The sequence below is a fragment of the Bos mutus genome, chromosome 9 (genome assembly GCF_027580195.1).
Source record: "Bos mutus isolate GX-2022 chromosome 9, NWIPB_WYAK_1.1, whole genome shotgun sequence".
Classification (NCBI taxonomy): domain Eukaryota; kingdom Metazoa; phylum Chordata; class Mammalia; order Artiodactyla; family Bovidae; genus Bos; species Bos mutus.
The window spans coordinates 89,157,002-89,178,455 of record NC_091625.1 but is presented as its reverse complement, the minus strand read 5'-3'; the positions used below and the strand labels follow the sequence as shown (position 1 = coordinate 89,178,455).

Here is a 21,454-nt window from a genome sequence, read left to right as displayed (position 1 = left end):
CCTTTGTCTTTTCCATTCTACCACTTGTGTTTCTGTGTCTCTCATGATCTTGATGATAACTGCAAGGCAGTTATTTTTCAGAATGTCTCTCAGTTTGGTTTGTATGATATTTTCTCATGATTAGATTGAGATTATTCACTTTTGACAAGAATTCCAAGGAAATGATATATTCTTCTCAGTATATCATATTAGAAGGGACAGGATTCTATCATGGCTTATTGCTGGTGATCCTACCCTCAACTACTTGATAAAGTCACAGACTGAGTTTTTTTATGGTAAACCCACTACTTTTCCATTTATAATTGAGAAATAACTTAGGGAAGATAATTGAGATTATGCTAATATTCTGCTTCTCCTCAAACTTTTGCTCACTGATTTTAGTATCAGCTGCCTTCAGTAATACTTCTGTGCTGTTTACCTGATGATGATTTTGTTTTCCCCTCATTTCTTTTATACTTATTAATTGGAATTGTTAGGTAAGAAAAAGACAACCTTTCTTCTTCCCCATTTATTTATTCAATTGCTTATTTACTTCATTGTGGACTCATATATATTTATTTTATGCTATAGTTTTAATCCAATATGAGTACTATTATTGTTGTTGTTATTATTATTTTTTGCTCAAATTTTTCTACCTTTGGCCATTAGGAGTTCCTTCATGCTGACTCCTGTACTCTTTTGACATGGGCCCATTCTTTTATAAGCATTTCCTTATTTTCTAGAACTAAAGCTTTTCCAGGTTTATCTTATATTTCCCCTACCCCCGTCCTGGAATCAACCACTTCCTAATGCGGCTTTGTTCCTTTCATTAGTGAATAGCATTTAGAAATCAAGATTTAGGTGCCGTGTGTGCTCATTGCTACTGAGGTTTCATTGCCCCAGGCCCACATACAGATCTAGAGATATGTATGTTTACTGATCTGGGTATACACAGATATCTATGTTTCTCTCTCTCTCTCTCTGTTTAGTTTGTCCTGTTATAGGTGTGTGTAAACCATTACTTCAAACTGACACTTCTGATTTCAGTCCAACACCTCAAGATCCATTTCATGCTGATTCTTTTCTGTTTTCTCTTACAACGAGAAACCTGGCTCTCATCTACAATATATTCTTTTCTTTTTCACCCCTAATATATATACACAAAGTAGATTCAGAGCTACTTTTATTAACCCAAATTGTATAAATAACAGATCTGTATAATAACTAACTGGGTACTAACTGAAGAACAGTATTTGTGTACAGTTCTTTGCATCTTCGGCATTACAATATCCAGTCAAAAGACTGTTGTCCAAATTTCCTTAGATTACTTCTGTTCTCCACATCCCTTTCAGTGTGATTATGTTATTAATTTGTAATAGAATTATGTAATAGAGTTATGCTTCCCTAGTGGCTCGGCTGGTAAAGAATCCGCCTGCAATGTGGGAGACCTGGGTTCAATTCCTGGATTGGGAAAATCCCCTGGAGAAGGGAACAGCAATCCACTCCAGTATTCTGGCCTGGAGAATTCCATGGACTATATAGTCCACGGGGACACAAAGAGTCGGACATGACTGAGCAACTTCCACTTCACTAATAGAGTTATATTCCACTTTGGGTAACCACCATGCACATGCCATAGTTGACTTTTTTATTTTAGAGAATGAGACATTACTATGATTCAAGGTAAAAGTTATACTTAGAGAAGTGGCATTTCGTCCTCATCCCTACTTCTCCATACCCACTCCCCTTCCTTTCACTTCTTTTCTCATCTCTTGTTCACCAGTCTCTCTAGTTTCTGATTTATCTTTTCTATATTTCTTTTGTGAGAATGAGCAGATATATTTTCATATACCACCTTCTTCCTTACATGAAGGTAGCATTCTAGAGATAAACCAATTGTACTTTACCATTTTTGTTTTCCATTATGCCATGGAAATCGCTCAAATCAATTCATAGAGATTGTCCTCATTCATTTTCACATACTATTCCATTGTCTGGATATGGCAGAGTTCATTCAACCACTCTTTTATGAATGAGCATTTAGCTTGTTTCTAGCATTTTTCAAACAGAATCAATGATGCTGTTAATAACTGTGCATAAGTACTTTCATATTATTGGAAGTGCATCTTCTGGGTAAATTTTTAGAAATATGATTGCTGGATCAAAACATAAGTGTATCCTTTGTTTTGTTAGGTGTTGACATATTTCCCTCCAAAAGGGTTGCACTACTCCTTTTAGATTTAGTCTTTTCTAACTTGTGGAAATTCAAGAAGTCTGTGTTTGGCAGTACCAAAATCAGCTTTATGAATGATATCCAGATACTTCTGGAAAAAAGAATAATTCAATTATTTACTTCTTTATGCACTAAATTAATTCATTTACTCCACAAGTGCATAACTGAATACTTTTTGTAAAATAGGAACTCTGGAAAAATAAAAAATTAAAGAAAACTATATTCTGGCTCTTAAATAATCTACATTTTGATGAGTCGATAGTGCAGTGAGTCAGGATAAAGCTCAGTCAGGTGTGCTGACTTCACGCCAAACAGAGAGTCTAGGCACTGCGATGTGCAAAAAAACAATCTTAGTTTCTTGTTGGAAACTTGCTGGAAACATTGTTTCCAGGTCACTCTAACATCATCCTAATGGAGTGTTTCTCTTCTTCCTTCTCTTGCTCAACGAGTTTTTCATGGAAAGCTGGTCGAAGCCTCAGTTAACGGAATAGTTAGAGTTTTCCAAATCATTCTGACGTCTATTTTACTGATATAACAATAGTGTCCTTCTTTGTTCTGGTATGTATTCATCGACAGGGCGAGCATGTCCGCTCTTCTCGTTCTGATGTATATTCTTTGACTAGAAGGCGGAACAAAATTCTTTTTACTAATTAATGGCTTGGAGAAAAATGCAGTAGACCCTGGTTCGATTCCTGGGTCAGTGAAGATCCACTGGAGAAGGGATAGGCCACCCACTCCAGTATTCTTGGGCTCCCCTTGTGGCTCAGCAGATTAAAGAATCTGCCTACAATGTGGGAGACCTGGGTTCGATCCTTGGGTTGGGAAGATCCCCTGGAGAAAGGAAAGGCTACCTACTCCAATATTCTGGCCTGGAGAATTCCATGGACTACAGTCCATGGGGCTGCAGAGTCCAACGTGACTGAGCGACTTTCCCTTTCAATATGAAAGGCATCATTTATAAAGAAAACCAAAAAGTCTTATTTTCACAGAAAACTTCTTTGTACCATCTCCATTTTCACAGAACAAACCTAAGTAAATTTTAGAAAGTAGAGAATTCAGATTTTGAATATTATATTTGTTAAGGGCAAAAAGTAATACATTTGAGTATTAGGACAAAAATCCCAAGTATTTTTTGTCTCCACAAATCTCAAAACCTGTTTTAATTTTAATTTTTATTTATTTTTTTGTTTTAATTTTTAAAAATCTTCCTGAAATACATGGTTTGGGCTTCTTTTTTGTTGTATTTATTTACCCCATTGGCTCACAAAATAATTGACTATGGGATAGAAGGAGTTTTTGAAAATTATTTGGTTCCCTCCCTCTTACTGTTTATTTTTGTTCTTTATAATTTAAGAACTTATATCTCAAACATATTTTCAAGAATTTTTCTTTAATGTTTATATTTGCTTTGTTCCCCATTTAGATTTTTTCTTTACATGATAAATTTTTTTAGTACTTGGGTTCTAGCTTGATTTACAGAATAACAAAGACACTCTTCAAGTTTTTTTTGAAGAAAACCCTACCGTTCTGTTTATTTTCCACTAGTTTACATAAAAAGGGATATGTTAGTATTTAATAAGACTTGTATGACTGAGGAATAGATTCATCACTACTTTCCATGAGTTTTTCTCCATTGAGGGGTCATTTGTGTGATTCATCCTTTCTGGTCTCTGGAATTCTTTAGTCTCTTTGGATGTCTCTCTGTTGCCTGTCCTACAATCTTAGATTATTAAGTTTATTGTACATTTCGTAGGATTTTTCAAGGTAGAGGAGGTAAAACAAACATAAAACCTGTGCTCCTCAAACCCATTATGGAACGGTTTTTAAGAGAAAAAAAATAATTTTGAAAAACATTCTTTCTTCACAAGTTGAGCAAAAGATCTTTAGATTCTATAGTAAGCTGAATATGTAAATGTCATAGTATAATTGGAACTGGGTTGAGGTAGGAAATACAACTTATATATTCAATTGCATTTTAAAAAGAATAATATGTAAGGAAAAAGAAAAAATTTGTCTTCTGTTAAATGCATTAATCTTGTGGTTATTAGCATATGTTATAAATTTGTGGCCCACAGATACTAAAATGGATGTGGAGAAAATTCTGGAGAGGGTGTAAAACAAAACAATTAAAATGAATATAAGAGATTGCAATAGGTTCTGCCATAAAAGATTAAAGAAATATTATTTATAGTTTAATCTTTTATTATTATTAATACAATAAAAAAGTACTACATATCTTATGTGCTAGGTTTTAAAGAAATAAACACCTATGCTTGTAATCTATGGGAATTCTCCTTTTTCTTTATTTTCTTTCTGAACTTGATGAATGAACTTCACTAGTGAAGCAAAATCCCATGGGTATGTCTCAAATTATTTACAGTGACTTTTGTGCTAGCCTTTACCTTACTCTTCTTATACCTAACTAATAACTTTAATTAGTCAAGAGTAAAGTATTTGTGGGATATTTTTGCTTCTGATAATTTAAGAAGATAAACCATTTACAAACTCCTGAATTTTATCATTAATAGCACACCTTATTAAATCCTGCTGAGAATTATTGAACTGGAATCTAAGGAGTACTTTATTTTTTTCTAATTTGTTCAGTGGTTGTGAAGAGGATGAGGAGCAGTTGTCAGTTCTATTCTGTAGACTGACTAAGCTGGGCCTACCATACGAGTCCATTTTCCCGAGACTTAGGAAGTCACATTTCTCATAGTTGGGAAGTCATTAAAATGAATAAGTGAGGACAACTGTAAGCAGATTAATCCTAAATGCTTTTCGGTTGTCAGTGCCCCAAAGCAGGGAACTGAGCCCCACAATCACTTTCTGCTTTACTCTTTCTTGGCTTTCCTTTGTCTTTAAAATGTATTCTGCAAATTATGCTCTGCCTTCACCACCTACATTTTTTACCCACTCTGAACAAATAACGTGGATTTTGAAAGACTATTTATGTATATGTATCATCTTCTCCCTTTGTTTTTCATGTCAGTCCATGTACAGAGGATCACCGGTTAGTACAAATTTTAGAATTTTTAACTCCTGACTTTTATAGGTAAAAGAGAACATAAGTTTCATGCAATTTGGTAACAAACTTCAAAGTAAGTGCATCTTCTTAAAATACCCCTCACAGTTTCTTTTACGTTCCAGTCAACCTCTGAATGTAAAGAATAACCCTTTTTTTTTTCCCTGTCTGGTATTTTGTTAGTAATTCCTTGCATGATGTCATATTTTTTTTTCAACTTCAAACTAGTTTTTGAAATTCATTCTGTAGTTGTGTTGATTGTGTGCACCTAATGAATGCTTGTGGAATTTCCACTGAAACCATATGCTTGTTTGTTTTTTATGTCTCACCTTACTTACTCTTGTGTACCACTGCACAGGCATTGCCAGATGTTGTTGATGTCTAATAAAGTGCTCCTTATTGCATAATGAAACGGTCTGTAATCTTCTAGTACATTACTAGTACACTTTTTCTTTTTGAACAGATTAAATTAGTCAACATTAACTCCACTGATATAGCTGATGGTCGACCCTCCATTGTTCTCGGATTGATGTGGACCATTATCCTGTATTTCCAGGTACTGTCCTTCATCTCCCTTTTCAGTTAATAGAATGTCATGGATGGAGATAGTGGTGCATTTCCATAATGAAGATGCCCTCATTTTCCATACTTCTGTGGTTAATCCTCAAGTTACCAGAAATGTGACCTTCACATGTATATTATTTTTTTTGCGAGCAGGAAAAGGTCCTTTATCCTCTGTTAAAGTGTTATAGATGGAAGTCCCTAAAGACCTCTGGCCTAGATACCCAATCTGAAAAGTGGTCAGGACATGATGGAGATGAAATATTGGTGTAGAAAGACTTCAGGAAATTTTACGTTGTCCTCTGGAAGGAAGAGGTTCTATACTCCTTTTAAATATTGAAGGGAGAAATTAACATGCTAATCTATCCAGGATAATTCTTTTAGCCAATAGATTAGTTTTTAAAGAAAAATATTTTTTAGAGTAGTTTTAGGTTCACAGAAAAATTGAGCAAAGAGGACAGAGATTTCCCTTGTACCCCCTACACCCACAACATGCATAAATAGCCTCCGCCTTAACAAGCACCCGTCTTCAGAGTGGTATAATACTTTTATACCACTATACAGAGGTATACAACTCTACAGAGAATAGTTGCTTTACAATGTTGTGTTAGTTTTGCTGCACAATGAAGCGGATCAGCCATATGTATACATATGTCCCCTCCCTTTTGGGCTTTCCTCTCAGTCCCATATCCCGCCCATTCAGGTCATCACAGGACACCGAACTGAGCTCCCTGCACTACACAGCAGCCTCCCACTAGCTAGCTATTTTGCACTTAACATTGCATATACTTCAATCTAAAACAACAGAGTTCACTCTTGATGTGTACATTCTATGAGTCTGGAAAACCATTAGGTTTTGTTTTTATTCATTCATGCATGTATTTGACAACTGTTCATTACTGGGTCCAAGGTCCCATTTTAGATGTGGTAGGAAGTGGACAGAGGAGTAAGGCATCAGTCGTGTCCTTTAAGAGCCTACATGGTCAGGGGTGTTAAGGATGTTAAGACCCATCAAGCTGGAAAAGTAAAACATCCGATGAGAGAACTGGGATAATGCTGATGTTTTGCTGACTTGCACACGCAGATCGAGGAGTTGACCAGCAACCTGCCTCAGCTGCAGGCTCTGTCCAGCAGCACGTCCTCCGTGGACAGCATGGTCAGCTCTGAGACCGCCAGCCCCCAAGCAAACGGAAGGTGGCCACCAAGATCCAAGGAAACGCTAAGAAGGCGCTACTGAACTGGGTCCAGTACATAGTCACCAAGTAAGTTCCTAGCAGGGGTTTGTTTAAAGAAACCCTTGAAAAACTGAAGTTAGTTTATGACTGAGTACTCATTGCAGTGGTTGCAAAATTTGTGGAGACATATGAATGACTGGCTTGGCTTCAGGTCTCCTTTCATTCTCGTCTTGAGTTAAAATGTAGACAGAAAGCACCCCTGATACTCTAGAAAAATGCTCTAATAAAGCTAATTCCTTCTTCACTCGTGTGATGGGACCCGATTAAGTTGTTTAATCCCTACACTCTGATTAGCATGAGGACTAATTCTATTTAGGTCATTGTTTGGATTTTCTGCTGCTATTGAATAATCTTTCCACAAATAAATTAGAGGTTTAAACGTGATTATCTCTTCATGAGACTACTACGTGCTATTCAGTAATATTATGAACTAAAGTCCACATTCTGAAATAATTATAATTTGTTTTTATGTCCTGAAACTTGCCAGCAATTTTATTTTTCAATGTTTCCTTTGATCTCATCTTTTGTCTGGAATGTAGATTATTTTGTCAACTCCAGCTTATGGACGGGGAATTTGCTTCTAGTTTTGTTTGCCTCAGAGCATAATAAATTTACGTGTGTGTGCATATATGGGATAATGTTGTTATTGTTTAGTCACTAAGTTATGTCCAGTTCTTTGGTGACCCCATGGACTGTAGCCCCCCAGCCTCCTCTGTCCATGGGATTTCACAGTCAAGAATACTGGCATGAATAGCTATTTCCTTCTCTAGGGATCAGACCTGCATCTTCTGCATTGCAGGAAGATTCTTTTCCACTGAGCTACCAGGAAGGCCATATGCATTAACACTGGATATAAAATTCCTACTCTCACAAAGTACCGTCTGATAGCAGTTTCAGTAGAGTTTTCAATTGATCATACCAACATTTTGCAGTCAGATGTGGTCAGTAATAAGATCTATTCACATAGAAGTTGTGTTTTTGTAAGATTTTCCTAATGAAATATAAAGTTGACTCACTTTCTATTTTGCTTTTCATGCCTAAATCTAATCTGAATTTTATGCTCTACTTCTGGAAAATAGTTGTAAACAAGTACTTATCATTATGAAACACTGAGGCACTAAACATAGGGAGTTCTATTTTTAAAGCGTTTGAAAGCAAAAATAAGGAGCGAAAAAAATAAACATAGAGAAGATATAATTAGTGTTACTAGTTTATATAGTTTTGTTTAACTTTTCAAGTGTGTTGGTTGTTTTCTAATTGGGGGTATATTTTGATGATTCAAGTTGCAATCAAAAATATTTCTGAAAGCAAAGCTTTGGCTCTTGGGACTGTAGTAGGGATGAAATGGAAAGCCCTTCCTACATTGCTGGCGTGCTCTTTACATTCCATCCAGAGTGGGCATCACTGATCTATTTTAAGCTTAATGGAGTAGGGAGAAGAGATGTCCTGAGTAGGAGAGGATGGTGATCACGTATATGATGTGACATATATCACGATGCTATCATGATAAAACTTTGCAGTAATGTCAGTATGATAGTCTGTTGTCTGTTGATCCACATGGCATTTAATTATGCAAGCTGAGTGTGTGCTGGCAAAACAAGATTTTAAGCGAACTCTTAAGTTTGCAGAGAAAAAAATTTAAGGGCATTTACCAACTTTTTAGGCTTCCCTGGTGGCTCAGAGTTTAAAGCGTCTGCCTGCAATGCAGGAGACCCGGGTTTGATCCCTGGGTCGGGAAGATCCCCTGGAGAAGGAAATGGCAACCCACTCCAGTATTCTTGTTTTGAGAATCCCATGGATGGAGGAGCCTGATGGGCTGCAGTCCACGGGGTCGCAAAGAGTCGAACACAACTGAGCGACTTCACTTTCACTTTCACTTTACCAACTTTTTATATTAATCAATGTTTCAGTAAGATATATGGTATTTTATAGTTTGTGGAAATTTTAAGAATATAGTAAATAAAAAGAATTGAGTGGTATTATTTCTGCTTTATTTTAGAAACAACTCTAATTAGGCTAATTTTCTAAAAAGAAATTACCAGAGTATTTATCTATTGAATGTTACCTAATTCACCGATCACCTTTCCTCTGCTGCTAAGCTGTTAAGTCACTTCAGTCGTGTCCGACTCTGTGCGACCCCATAGACGGCAGCCCACCAGGCTCCCCCATCCCTGGGCTTCTCCAGGCAAGAACACTGGAGTGGGTTGCCATTTCCTTCTCCAATGCATGAAAGTGAAAAGTGAAAGTGAAGTTGCTCAGTCGTGTCCGACTCTTAGCAACTCCATGGACTGCAGCCTACCAGGCTCCTCCGCCCTCGGGATTTTCCAGGCAAGAGTACTGGAGTGGGGTGCCATTAAACACTCTAGACTTAATCAAAAATGTTGTTCAAAGACATATGTGCAACACTTTTGAAACTGCCTTTATAGTTGATAAGTTACATGAAGAAAAAAAATTATTCATTGTGAACTTGCCTCGCTTCTGTTTTCAACAACAAAATATTACCACCAACTTGAATCTCTTCTTAATTATAGTAATTGGCTTTGAATTAAACCCACTATGAAAGAGCAAAGATTTGTCACCAGTGCTTTGCCCTCAAGGCAATTCTAAAAAGAAGAATTTAAAACACAGTTTGATCAAACAGTTTGATTGGTAGGGTAAATTAATCTTGCTGGTACTTGTGTGGAGTGTAGGCTTTTTTGTGGCTAATTTAGAGAGATGACCACATCCCTCTGCATTTTGTTCATTCTACCACATTTAATGTGGTTCAACCACATTATATTTGTCTGATATGATCTGTGCATTTAAACACAAGCTGCTTGTCATTGTCATTAGAAATGTGTTAGAGGCTTCTTAAAAAAATACACAGAGGTGAATTATTATCAATTGGGGTGTTTTTAAAATGTTCCTTTTTTTTTCCTTTGTTAGGTATTTTTTCTCTCAGTTGAAAAATGTGCTTTACATTGAGGCTTTCAAACGCCTGAAAGCTCTAATCCAGAAAACTCTTAAGTATAGGACCAGAATTTCTACTTCTTAACTCGTTTCCGGTGAGGCAGTCCATGGGGTTGCAAAGAGTTGGACACGTTAGCGACTGAACACACACACATCTTGTTATCCGCTAAAAATTTTGATTATTTTTTTTTCAAAACCAGTTAACTGATACAGAGCTATATCAGAAATCAGAAAACTCTTAAATATGGAACCAGAATTTTCCGCTAAAATTTTTGTTTTGCTTATTTTTCCTGAAGACCAGGTAACTGCTATCGCTGATCGTACATCACCCATTGTGGAGGAGGTTGGATTGAGTCTTTGAGGAAGCGTGCATTACCTGTTTAGAAAGTGACGTTATCATTTTTTTTTAAAGGCAGAGTGGAATAGAAGTAAAAGACTTCGGCCGGAGTTGGAGAAGTGGAGTGGCCTTTCATTCTGTCATCCACGCTGTTCGGCCGGAGCTAGTGGACCTGCAGAAGGTGAAAGGAAGGCCTAACCGAGAAAACCTGGAGGAGGCTTTCACCATTGCTGAAACGGAGCTGGGGATCCCCCGGCTCCTGGACCCTGAAGGCATGTAGAGGGACTCTGGCATTTATGTCCCTCAACTCGGGAGGGCTGCATCCTAAACCCAGAAATGATAGATGCGTCCGAGAGCTCAGAAAACCTTGGAAAGTGAGAAAGAACGGTATCTTTCTGCACAGATTTTCTTTTGGAGAAATATGTGCCGCTGTGCCGGGGTCCAGCCCTGGTGGATCCAGGGAATTCGAAGGGGAGATGGCATCGGCGATCAGGAAACAACAGCTTATTTAAATGTTAATTAAAGATATAAAGAGTGGTTAAATAAGGATAGTTCAGTGAGAAAATTTAGTGGAGAAAAGAGGCTGAATAATTCAGCCAGAAGGTGAGAGAAAGAACGACATGGGGAGACCAAGCTTCGGTGAACAAGGCTCGCACTTTATTTTCCAAAGTAGTTTTTATACCTTAAGTTATGCATAGAGGATAATGGGGGAAGGGGTAGAGTCATGCAGTAAGCCAGGCTTTCTTCCTGCAAACTTATCATATGCAAAAGTTTAGGTGATTTGCATCATCTCCTGGCCCGGAGGCCTGTTAACATTTTAAGACCCTTTCTTCAGAAAACTTATTTTTCTCTAAAGGTGAATAGTCAGGCGCCACCCTCCAAAAGCATTAGATAAAGTTGCATTTCTACAGAGCAAAGGTGTGGTGGGCTATAACAAGAAAGAGAATTAACTCAAGGGTCCAAGGTTACAAACGTTAAAGCTACTACTTACACCAATTATATTAATCAATACACTGCCAGGGACACAGCAGGTAAGGGATATGGAGACTTAGCTGCAAACATTGGCCCAACAAGTGAAAAACCCTTCACCAACACAATTTCTAATCAATCTTTTAACTACTCAAAGGAATCTGTGTTTAGACAGTTTAGAACATCTCATGCCTCTCACAGTTGGGAGGCTCTGAGCAATCACATGTGGCCGGAAAAACCTATTCAGGCAGGCTAGAGGACTTCCAAAGGAGTTTGTAGGTTGAAACACTGTCACACCCAGGAATTATTAACTGGAGCTGTAAGTTAACTCTTTTTTCAGAGAGAGGTAGTGGGGGGCAGCCCCCTGTAAAGTCAGAGGTGTAGGTGAGAGCACAAAGCAGAAAGTAGGCAGACTCTGGTTTTGGGGGTAGGTGCTCGAGGATTTCCAGGGGGACTCCTGCGGCTTGATCCCGCCTTTGCGTCTGCCGAGCCTCCTTCCTCATGACCTTTGCCACGGGCGGAGCTCCTGCTCCCAGCACCGCTGCGTCCTTGTGTCCAGCTCTTTACAACCCCGTGGACTACAGCCCACCAGGCTCCTCTGTCCTTGGGACTTCCTGGGCATTCATACTGGAGTGGGTTGCCTTTCCCTTCTCCAGGGGATCTTCCTGACCCAGGGATCGAACTGAGGCCTCCTGCATTGGCAGGCGGATTCTTGATTTCGGAATGAATATTTCTGGCTCTCAAAACACCGTCTGCCTTCTTGGCTTCCATGTGATGATGGCCAGCATGGAGATCCCTTGTCATTTTCGTGACCCTGTTTCCCCTTCTTGCCTGCTCCTCTACCCAGTTTCATTAGGGTTGCCAAGGGCTCTCCACCTTGTTTCTGTACACACACACACACACACACACACATGTGCCAAGCCACTAGTATCCAGGACACACCTCAGTTCAAGGGGAAAGACCACAAACATCCTAACCCTCAGCTTCAGAGAATACATCAGAGCTGAACTTTTTCCTATAGTGGAATAGGAGAAGGTATAAATGGTTCTTTCAGATTCACTAGGCCAGAGGATCTTAATATTTTCTTTGATGATCAGAAATTGAGTTTGCCCAAATGCAAGCCTAACCCATATATAAAGTAATTATTTTCCTAATGAGAACTCCCCCCTCCCAAATTTTTAGCCAATTTGAATGTATAAACTTGTAGGAATATAGATTAAATAGACCAAATATCAGTATCAATCAATAACGATTGTTTTATGATTTAGTCCCATGTATACTAAAAGCAGGTACTGTAGTAAATCATGTATTAAATGTTGTTTTCTTTCCACTTTTACACTTTATGAAAGTTTTACTCTTCACATGCATTCTCCACATCAATGATCTTATTATTTCTAAAATCCCCTTTGAATCATCTCATGAATTCCAGAATACATTATCTTTGTTTATTTTTAAGTCTTTTGAGTTGTACTACTTCTTAAATCCTACACTGATAATCCCTATAAATTATATTTCAAATCACAAGAAAGAATACAAAATATTAGGGAAGTTTTATATTTTGATTTTCATGGTTTCTGGTTGTTCAGTTTTTTTTGTTGTTGTTGCTCTATAAGTGTATATATCGTATTTGAAATCTCCAAATGTATCCAATCTTACCCTGATTTTGTAATTATTAAATCTGTATAAATATCCTTGTTTGATTTTTACTGATATTTTAGATAAACATCTATATACTTAAAAATGACAATGACTGAGATCTTTTCAGCTCTCAAATTAAGTACTTAAAGAGTACTTAATTGTTCAATGTACAGTGGCTTAGACAGAAGGCTTCACAATGGAGAAGCTGTGTAAGGACTTGGACATAAGGCATCTCCCTCTTTTCTGAAATAAATTAATGCGTGATCATGTATAGTATACAAACTATATAGTCATTTATTGTTCAGTGCTGTGCCTGTAACTTGTTTTACTACCCATTTAGTCTGATTCTGTAATGTACATATTATTGGTATTTTAGTAACTAGACAAAATCTATGCATAATTATATATATATATCTCATATTTCTGATGAGTGTTGAAATTATTTAAACGAAACACATACTACTTTCCCAACAGCTCTTGGCTAAAATGTGTCAGCTTTCTGAGTCATAAAATTTCCACTGTATATTATCCAGACTAAACTGGTTTTCCCTCTCTCCATCTCTAAATAGTATTCTGTCTTTCTTCTGCATTTAGAACACTGTATTTTGGTATATTAGCTAGATTTCAAAGTTTATATTCTTAATATCTTTTAAAATGTTTATTAATTTCTCATATTTGGGTTTGATTTTTTTAGATGTTGACGTGGATAAACCAGATGAGAAGTCTATTATGACCTATGTGGCCCAGTTTCTGAAGCAGTATCCTGACATCCACAGTACAGGCTCTGATGGGCAAGAGAATGATGTAAGTATTTGGTTTTCTGTGAGCATTGATAGCACACTAGATTGATATCACCCACACTTGGGAGGAAATTAGAGGGAAAAATTTATCTGATGTGTTGGCTGAATCAGAGAAAGCATTATTAATAATAACTGCTGGATGTATAATACATATAATATGAATTGAAATCTATGAAAGATAAGAGTGTTGAAAAACTTTATTTTAGCAATTTGACCACTGAATTATTTTTGTATCATCATATTATCTATGCATTTACATCCTGAGTTTCCTTCTTCTGTTCAATCTGATAAAACCCAATTTTGACTTTTAGATTTATTATGTAAGTTGCTTGGAGAAGGGAATGGCAACCCACTCCAGTATTCTTGCCTGGAGAGTTCCATGGGCAGAGGAGCCTGGTGGGCTACAGTCCATGGGATCGCAAAGAGTGGGACATGACTTAGTGACTAAACCACCACCACCATGTAAGTTGCTACTCATTGTAAACATATGGAAGTCAAGCAGACTTATGAAAGTTCTAATTATTCACTGTGCTTAGATTTTTCAGCCACTCAGTGGTTTGAATAACATATTTTTCATAGTGCTCAAATGACATATATTTGTTGTCGTAAATAAAGAAAAACAAAAATTGGGGGGGAAAGGAAAAGAAAATTGTTTGTACCTAACCTTCTGTAGAGAATCTATTCTTAAAAAAATTAATACTTTGGTGTGAGTTCCCTGTATATGTAGACATATAATATATTTAACAAAAATAGAATCCTGGGGCTTTCCTGGTAGCTCAGTGATAAAGAATCTGCCAGCCAATGCAAGGGACCAGGTTCAATCCCTGGTCTGAGGAGATCCCACATGTGACTTCCGTATGTTCACAATGAGTAGCAGCTTACCAGGTGGTGGTAAGCCCATGCGCCACCACTATCGAGTCTGCGCTGTAGAGTCTGGGAAACCGAAACTACTGAGCCCTCACGCCACAACTACCGAAGCCGGGCTTCCCTAGAGCCTGTGCTCCGCAGCAAGAGACGTCACCACGATGAGAAGCCCACACATCGCCACCAGAGAGGAGTCCTACTCTCCACAGCTAAAGAAAAGCCCGCACGGCAGTGAAGACCCAGTACAGTCAAAAACAAGTAAATAAATAAAATTTTAGAACATAGAATCATAGTACACATATAATTTTATTTCCTCAGTGATACAACACCTTTCTCATGCCATTCTCTCTAGAACTTCATAAAGGTGGACGGTAATTTATTCAATATTGATTGTTGAAAATTTCTGGTTTTTTGCTATTATATAAATACTTCCATAAGAACTGTTCTACAACTCTTTCTTAAAGAGGAATTCCTAGACTAAAGAGCATGCAGAGTTTTGTCAAATCCTCTCAGGAGGATGTCTCATTTTACACTCTAGCCAGCACACCAGAATGCCTATATTCTGTCCTTAACAACAATGCATGTTACATTCTCCTATTTTTTAAAAGTACTCTATTAGGTTTTGGGGTTTTTGTTTTTTTAGAGAGAGGTGGATTTACTACTGAATTTAAAACTATTTATTAGGCAAAATGACATCAGGGAAAGTAATAAATGAACTTTCAAGACACGTTAAAAAACAATCTCTCATCTTTACCATTCAGGTCTCAACTAGGATTTACTGTTCAAGTCTTAGCTAGGGTTTTCAGAGAGGTTTAAGATTATAATGAACAGAAACAAGGAAAACAAACAAACGAAAAAATGCACTGTGTTTCTTAGAAACAGATCTAAGGAAGGAAAAGATCAGAGGAACATACCCCAAAGTTTTCAAGTAGGAAAAGGTTTTGCAGTAATAGAAATCTTTGTAAAAGAATTAAATGAAACAGCAGTAACTGGTATTTCCTAGGTAACTTGGGTGAAGTTAATCTGGTATTTGATAGAACTATGTTAGTTATTTTAAAACCTGTGGTTTCAAGAAACTGTTTTCTTTGTTCCTTGCCAAGCTTGGAAGGAACAAATATTGATCACCAGAGTAACTTATTCTACAATAGGCAAAATAATGTTCCTAAGAAGCACCTCTAAACACGAAAGGCTCTCCTTGCAAACTCCAGTGTGGACTGAGTCGTGTGCGTGGTATTCATTTGGTGTTTTCTGAGTTTTGAGAATGTGATTGGGTATGGATGGTGCTCTGTGAATAAGAAGCTGTACGGAGGTCTATTAGAACTCCCTCACAGGGCCCAGAGAAAATCAGTTTTCCATCTGATTGTCATATCTAAAGTTCTTATATTGGCCAGTTGGATTTATTTCTGACCAGATGTCTAAGCTTGTACTGTTTTAATTTCTCTAACATTAATCATCTCTCCAGATCAGTAAACACAGTGGCTGGTAATGTCTGAGAAATAAAGGGAGATACTTATGTTAATGCTCATGAGCAAGGATTTAATGTAAAAATCCTCAGAGATTTGAAATACACTCCTGCTTTAAACTTGTTAATATACTTGACTAAAGAGCTTTATTGTTAAGCAATTAATCTCATTCTCTAGAAGAAAAATTCTGATTTTTCTTTTAAAAACTTCCATCTCTTTCCTAAAACAGAGATGCTTCAAGAGAGTTTCAAAAAATAATTTTGAGGAAAGCGTGTTATAAGTGTTACCCTTTTTTAAATGATGGGTAATGTAGAGTATGAACATCTAAATATGAATATTTTAAATAGAAAATCATTATTTTTTATGATGTATGACTTACTTTTGTTTAATGCAACTTAGTGGCCCTCTCATTCTGTCTAATGAACCTTGAAGATTTTATAGACTATACACATTAGGGTTGATGTCACCCCTTGAAGTCCACACTACTTTTGTACTCAAGTTTTAGTAAATCGTTTTTAAAATTCATTTTAAAAAATACTGGCATCAACATATCTATCAGGCTTTCATTTTCCCTTCTTTTTGATTCTTATATCCCCTTTATGAATGTATTTAAATTAGTTATTTTATAGATACTATTTTAAATCTGATTTTCTGATTGGAAATAGTGCCATGTTTTTCTTACTTCAGTCAGTAAAATTGATAAAGAACTTTTTCCTTAAAAGTATTCCTTGGATAATTAGTGCTAAATTATTAATAAATGCAATAGACCCACTGGTTTATCGCTCTCATTTCTCAAACTTTCAATTATTTATTCACTCATTCCTTCCCCAGTCTCAACAAATGTCACTGACTGTTTTCAGAACCACAGCTCAGCTTAGTTGTGTAGGAATACACAGACGTATATCATGACAATACAGAGAAAAATGTGAATCCATATACCTTTTCTTTACATTGTTCTCCCTTCAAAATATTTACCATTTTAAGACATATGTATAGTATATATATAGTCACATATGACTATTAAAAATTAAAGCAAAACCACCAAATGCCAGAATTCTTCATTGCCTTATTTGATTCAAACAGTTTGATACTATCAAAAGTTGTGAAAATGTCTTAAAATAACTATACCCTTCAAATTGTTGCCTATTTATTTATAGACAGATGCCTCTTCATTTTTTGTGTTTCCTATATAATTTTTGTCCATGATTTATGTTATTTTTCTATATGTTATCTTTTCATGTTGTTAGGAAATACTTCCAAGTTTCCCATCTTTTACAAATTCTATCCAAATTCTTAAGGTAAGATTTAAGTCATCTTGAATTAGTGACTTCTTTCAAACATTCTGCATTCTATATAGCTTGTTAGCCATCCCTTTGCATGTATTTATCTTTTTATATACATTTATTTTAATACCTTAATTCTGTTATTTTCTTTTCCTTTCTAGTAGAAAAATAATATGTGTGTTCTTAAATATTAGTTACAATCTAAGCTACTCCATGGACTTTCCCACTAATCTCTAATTATAAGATGGCATTAATTTCTTTTTAATAATAATAGCACTAACAAAAGGAAAAATTAAAATAATTATTATTTACTTATGTGTGACATGGAAAATAAAAATTAAGTTAAAGCTTTATTTTTTTCATTTTAAAGTATTAATAGGAAATAATTAATTGAAAAAGGTAAGTGTTCAGTTAGCTTGTAACCCTGAGTTTCATCACAACCCTTCTGCTCAATATTGAGTAACATGGTGTAGTAAAGTTCATGGAACACAGTGAGTGCTCAAAAAATATTTGTGGAATTCATGACTAAGAATTCTTTCCCATGTCGAAGTTACTTCCATTTTTCTACCTAGGCCTGAAGTTAAAGATTTATCAACACAACAGACTTTGTGCCAACACTGGGATAAAAAAATGAGAAGTAAAAATTTTTATTTCCTGCTTCATGAAGCATGATTTTAAGTATATATAAGTACACTACCAAACATATAATGCATGCATCTGAGTGAGTGAGTGAGAGAGAAAAGCAAAAGTAGTGAGAATGCTAACAGTTTGGTTATTTGGCGCTTAGATGGTCTCTAGGCAGATAGACCTCCATGTCTTTGAATGTGTGTGGGAGTTACCAATTGAAGAAAACCCACTAAACCAAATGAGTTTTGAAATCTAAATCTAAATGTTTCATTTTCCTTTAAAAGGAGAATGCTAAGTGTATACAGAGCTGCATCCTTTTTACCTTATTGCAATTTGCACTTCCACACCAGAAGAAAAAGTCATTTGTTGAACATACTCTAGTAAAGTTATTTTAAGAACATATTTTTTTCCTCTCAGATGATTTTGTGAAATAATTTCAGTTGGTGAGGAAAAGCTTATGATGAGCCTGTCTTTGGAGAGTCAAAGTCCCATGCTCACTTTGGTGAGCTCCACCAGTGGTCATATTGAGCTCAGGTTCCTTGAAGGTAGAACAAGAGCTTTGTGTTCCTCTGAGCTCAGAAAATATGTCATTAGTGCTGTTGTGGGCATGAAAGTCAACCAATAACAGAACATGCGCCTTGATACCATTCCCTTGTTCATTCAGAAGAGCCATCATGGAAGTGCGGAGACTTTGGAATCCTCCTATTCCATTTTGTCCTCTAACTATGTTACCAATCAGTCATTTATTCCACAATTATCTATCAAGTGACACCAGGTGCCAGACTGCTATGTTAGTCTGGAGAAAAAAAGATACATATGTGTTTTGAAATGCTGGATGGAGGAGGGAGGTGAGACAATGAAATATAATGTATTTTGGGTGAATATTTGAGCTCAGGTTGTTGCAAGATCATAGAAAAATGTTCTCAACCTGTGGTCCCTAAGCCAGTAGCATCAGGTTCACCTGGGAACTTGTAATAAATATACATTCTCAAGATACACTAAGCCAGAAAACCTGATGGTGTGCCCAGGCATCTCCTTCACAAGCTCTCCAGGTGATTCTGCTGCTGCTGCTGCTGCTAAGTCGCTTCAGTCGTGTCCGACTCTGTGCGACCCCATAGACGGCAGCCCACCAGGCTCCCCTGTCCCTGGGATTCTCCAGGCAAGAACACTGGAGTGGGTTGCCATTTCCTTCTCCAATACATGAAAGTAAAAAGTGAAAGTGAAGTTGCTCAGTCGTGTCCGACTCTTCACGACCCCATGGACTGCAGCCCACCAGGCTCCTCCGTCCATGGGATTTTCCAGGCAAGAGTACTGGAGTGGGGTGCCATTGCCTTCTCCAGGTGATTCTAGTGTTCACTAAAGTTTGAGCACCACTGGCAAAAGAGAAACTCATAACTCAGACCTGTGGATCAGAAAAAAGCTTCTTAGAGAAGGGTGCACCTGAGCTGAGCTCTGAGGAAGTCATCACCCAGGGGAAACTGTTCCAGGCAGAAGACGGTTGTCTTTGTAACGCCAGGAAGAGAAAGAGGACACAGACCACGATAGCACTCGTGGTAACCTCTGCTCTGGAGGTGCTGACAAAGAATCTCTGATTCTCCTCAAAACCATGTAAAGGGGGTGCCGTGACCACCCAGATGATGGTACAACAGAAGAGAGGATTTTAAAACATTGCATCTGAATTCACAGAGCTAATACACGACAGGACCAGAGTTTGAAACCAGTTTCGCCTGCCTCCATAGCCAGCACTTTCTCCTCTGCCATTTCACCTGTCTGCAGACAGCCATTTCAACCTGTCATAGGGCTGTGATCCTCAGATGAGATGTTGTAATGGAAAGTTAAGTGCCAAAGAGTCATGTTAAATGTGTCTGTGATTATTCTGGCATTCTTACCTGATAAGAAGTCTTAATGACAGTTTAGGATGTTTTCACTACATCAGTGCTAGAATAGCTCTTACTATTTGTGGAAACACGTATGTAACTCTCCAGTTCTTTTTCATTTTTGAGATGTGAATGGTAGCTTGTATGAATTCATTCAGCAGATGATCTGGTACATATCGTATAGGTTTCATGTTGCCAGGGTTTGGCAATGCCATATTGAGCAAGATAAATGTGCTTTCTGCCCTCATGGGGCTTATGTTATATTATCGCATAATGTTTTTAAACATAATGTACACAAGTAATCCAATGTTACTCTGACTGTAGCTCCTTTAATTCAGTCAAAATTAATCTTATCTTGATCAGTCCTCAGGGTTATCAGTGACCTTGGGTTAAGACGCAACCACAGATCTATTTCCACTCCCATTCCAAGCCACTGCTTTTTCTGAGTATTTTTGTGCTTAGCACATTTCCTCGGGAGCATATTTTCTTAATTAAATTAATGTTTCTTGAGAAGAACAACGGAGGTAGATAATTTCGGTATTCAGTATGATAATTAAGATTTTTTATAGAATTAATTTCTGCTTCTTATTCTCTGGAAAAGGTGAGGGCAGGGAAGGAGAAAGTTTTTCAGAGACATTTGGAGCTTATTAAATATTCAGTGTATCCTAGGATCAGTCAGGCATTAATCAGCAATTAAGTAAATGCACAGTTACTAATAAAATTGTAATGTCTTGTGGTTTCTAGAGAGAAGACAGGCTAATTTTGAAGGAGATGAAAGTTTGGATAGAACAATTTGAAAGAGATTTGACAAGGGCACAGATGACAGACTCAAGTTTGCAGGATAAATATCAGGTAATGTATGGAAGAGATATTTCACTTTTCTTAAAAGCCTTTCATGAGTAAGAGCCACATATGTCATTTAATCTATGTTTAATCTTTCAAGTGATGTTAATGAGAAATATCTTTTAAAAATAATATGCATTATCTTAAGTTTACATATAATTTTTAATCATGTTTCTATGTAAATAGGTAGTTTTTAAAATTTAATGCATTTATATATTGTAATATGTTTGCCATTGTAACAATAATTAGCACCTCTAACATGTGACATTATTATCATTTACTTTTAGTGGGTGAGATGTTTAAGTTCCAGTCTCTTAGCAATTTTGATGATTGTAATGCAATACTATTGTCCATATTCACTTTACTGTGCATTTGGAACTAGGACTTATGTACCCTAAACTTTTCCAGTTTGTATACTTAAATATCCACCCTGTCCCCTCCACCCTCTACCCCCTGGTAACCATCCTTTTGCTCTCTGTTTTTAGGAGTTTGACTTTTTAGATTCCATATATAAATGATATTATACAGTCTTTGTTTTTCTCTACCTTATCTTGCTTAGTGCAGCATCTTTAAGTTTCACCCATGTTGCCCCTTATGGCAGGCTGTCCGTTTTTCTCAGGGCTGAATAATATGCCATTATATATACACACCACATCTTCTTTGCCAATTCTTCCCTTAATGGGCACTTAAATTGTTTCTATCAATTGACTGTGGTGACAATGCTGCAATAAACATGAGGGTGCGTGTCTATCTCTTTGATACGTTGTTTTCATT

At 36.9% G+C, this 21,454-nt stretch overlaps 1 protein-coding gene across 1 annotated transcript in view; it reads left to right on the top strand.

Moving 5' to 3' along the window:
* Nucleotides 1-21,454, top strand: part of SYNE1 (spectrin repeat containing nuclear envelope protein 1) — a 501,407-nt gene that overhangs the window by 117,076 nt on the left and 362,877 nt on the right. The window contains 7 exon segments of the mRNA XM_070376885.1: nucleotides 5,698-5,790; nucleotides 6,880-6,964; nucleotides 6,967-7,057; nucleotides 10,392-10,588; nucleotides 13,618-13,727; nucleotides 17,298-17,348; nucleotides 20,582-20,689. Coding sequence (XP_070232986.1) covers nucleotides 5,698-5,790; nucleotides 6,880-6,964; nucleotides 6,967-7,057; nucleotides 10,392-10,588; nucleotides 13,618-13,727; nucleotides 17,298-17,348; nucleotides 20,582-20,689 — 735 coding nt within the window.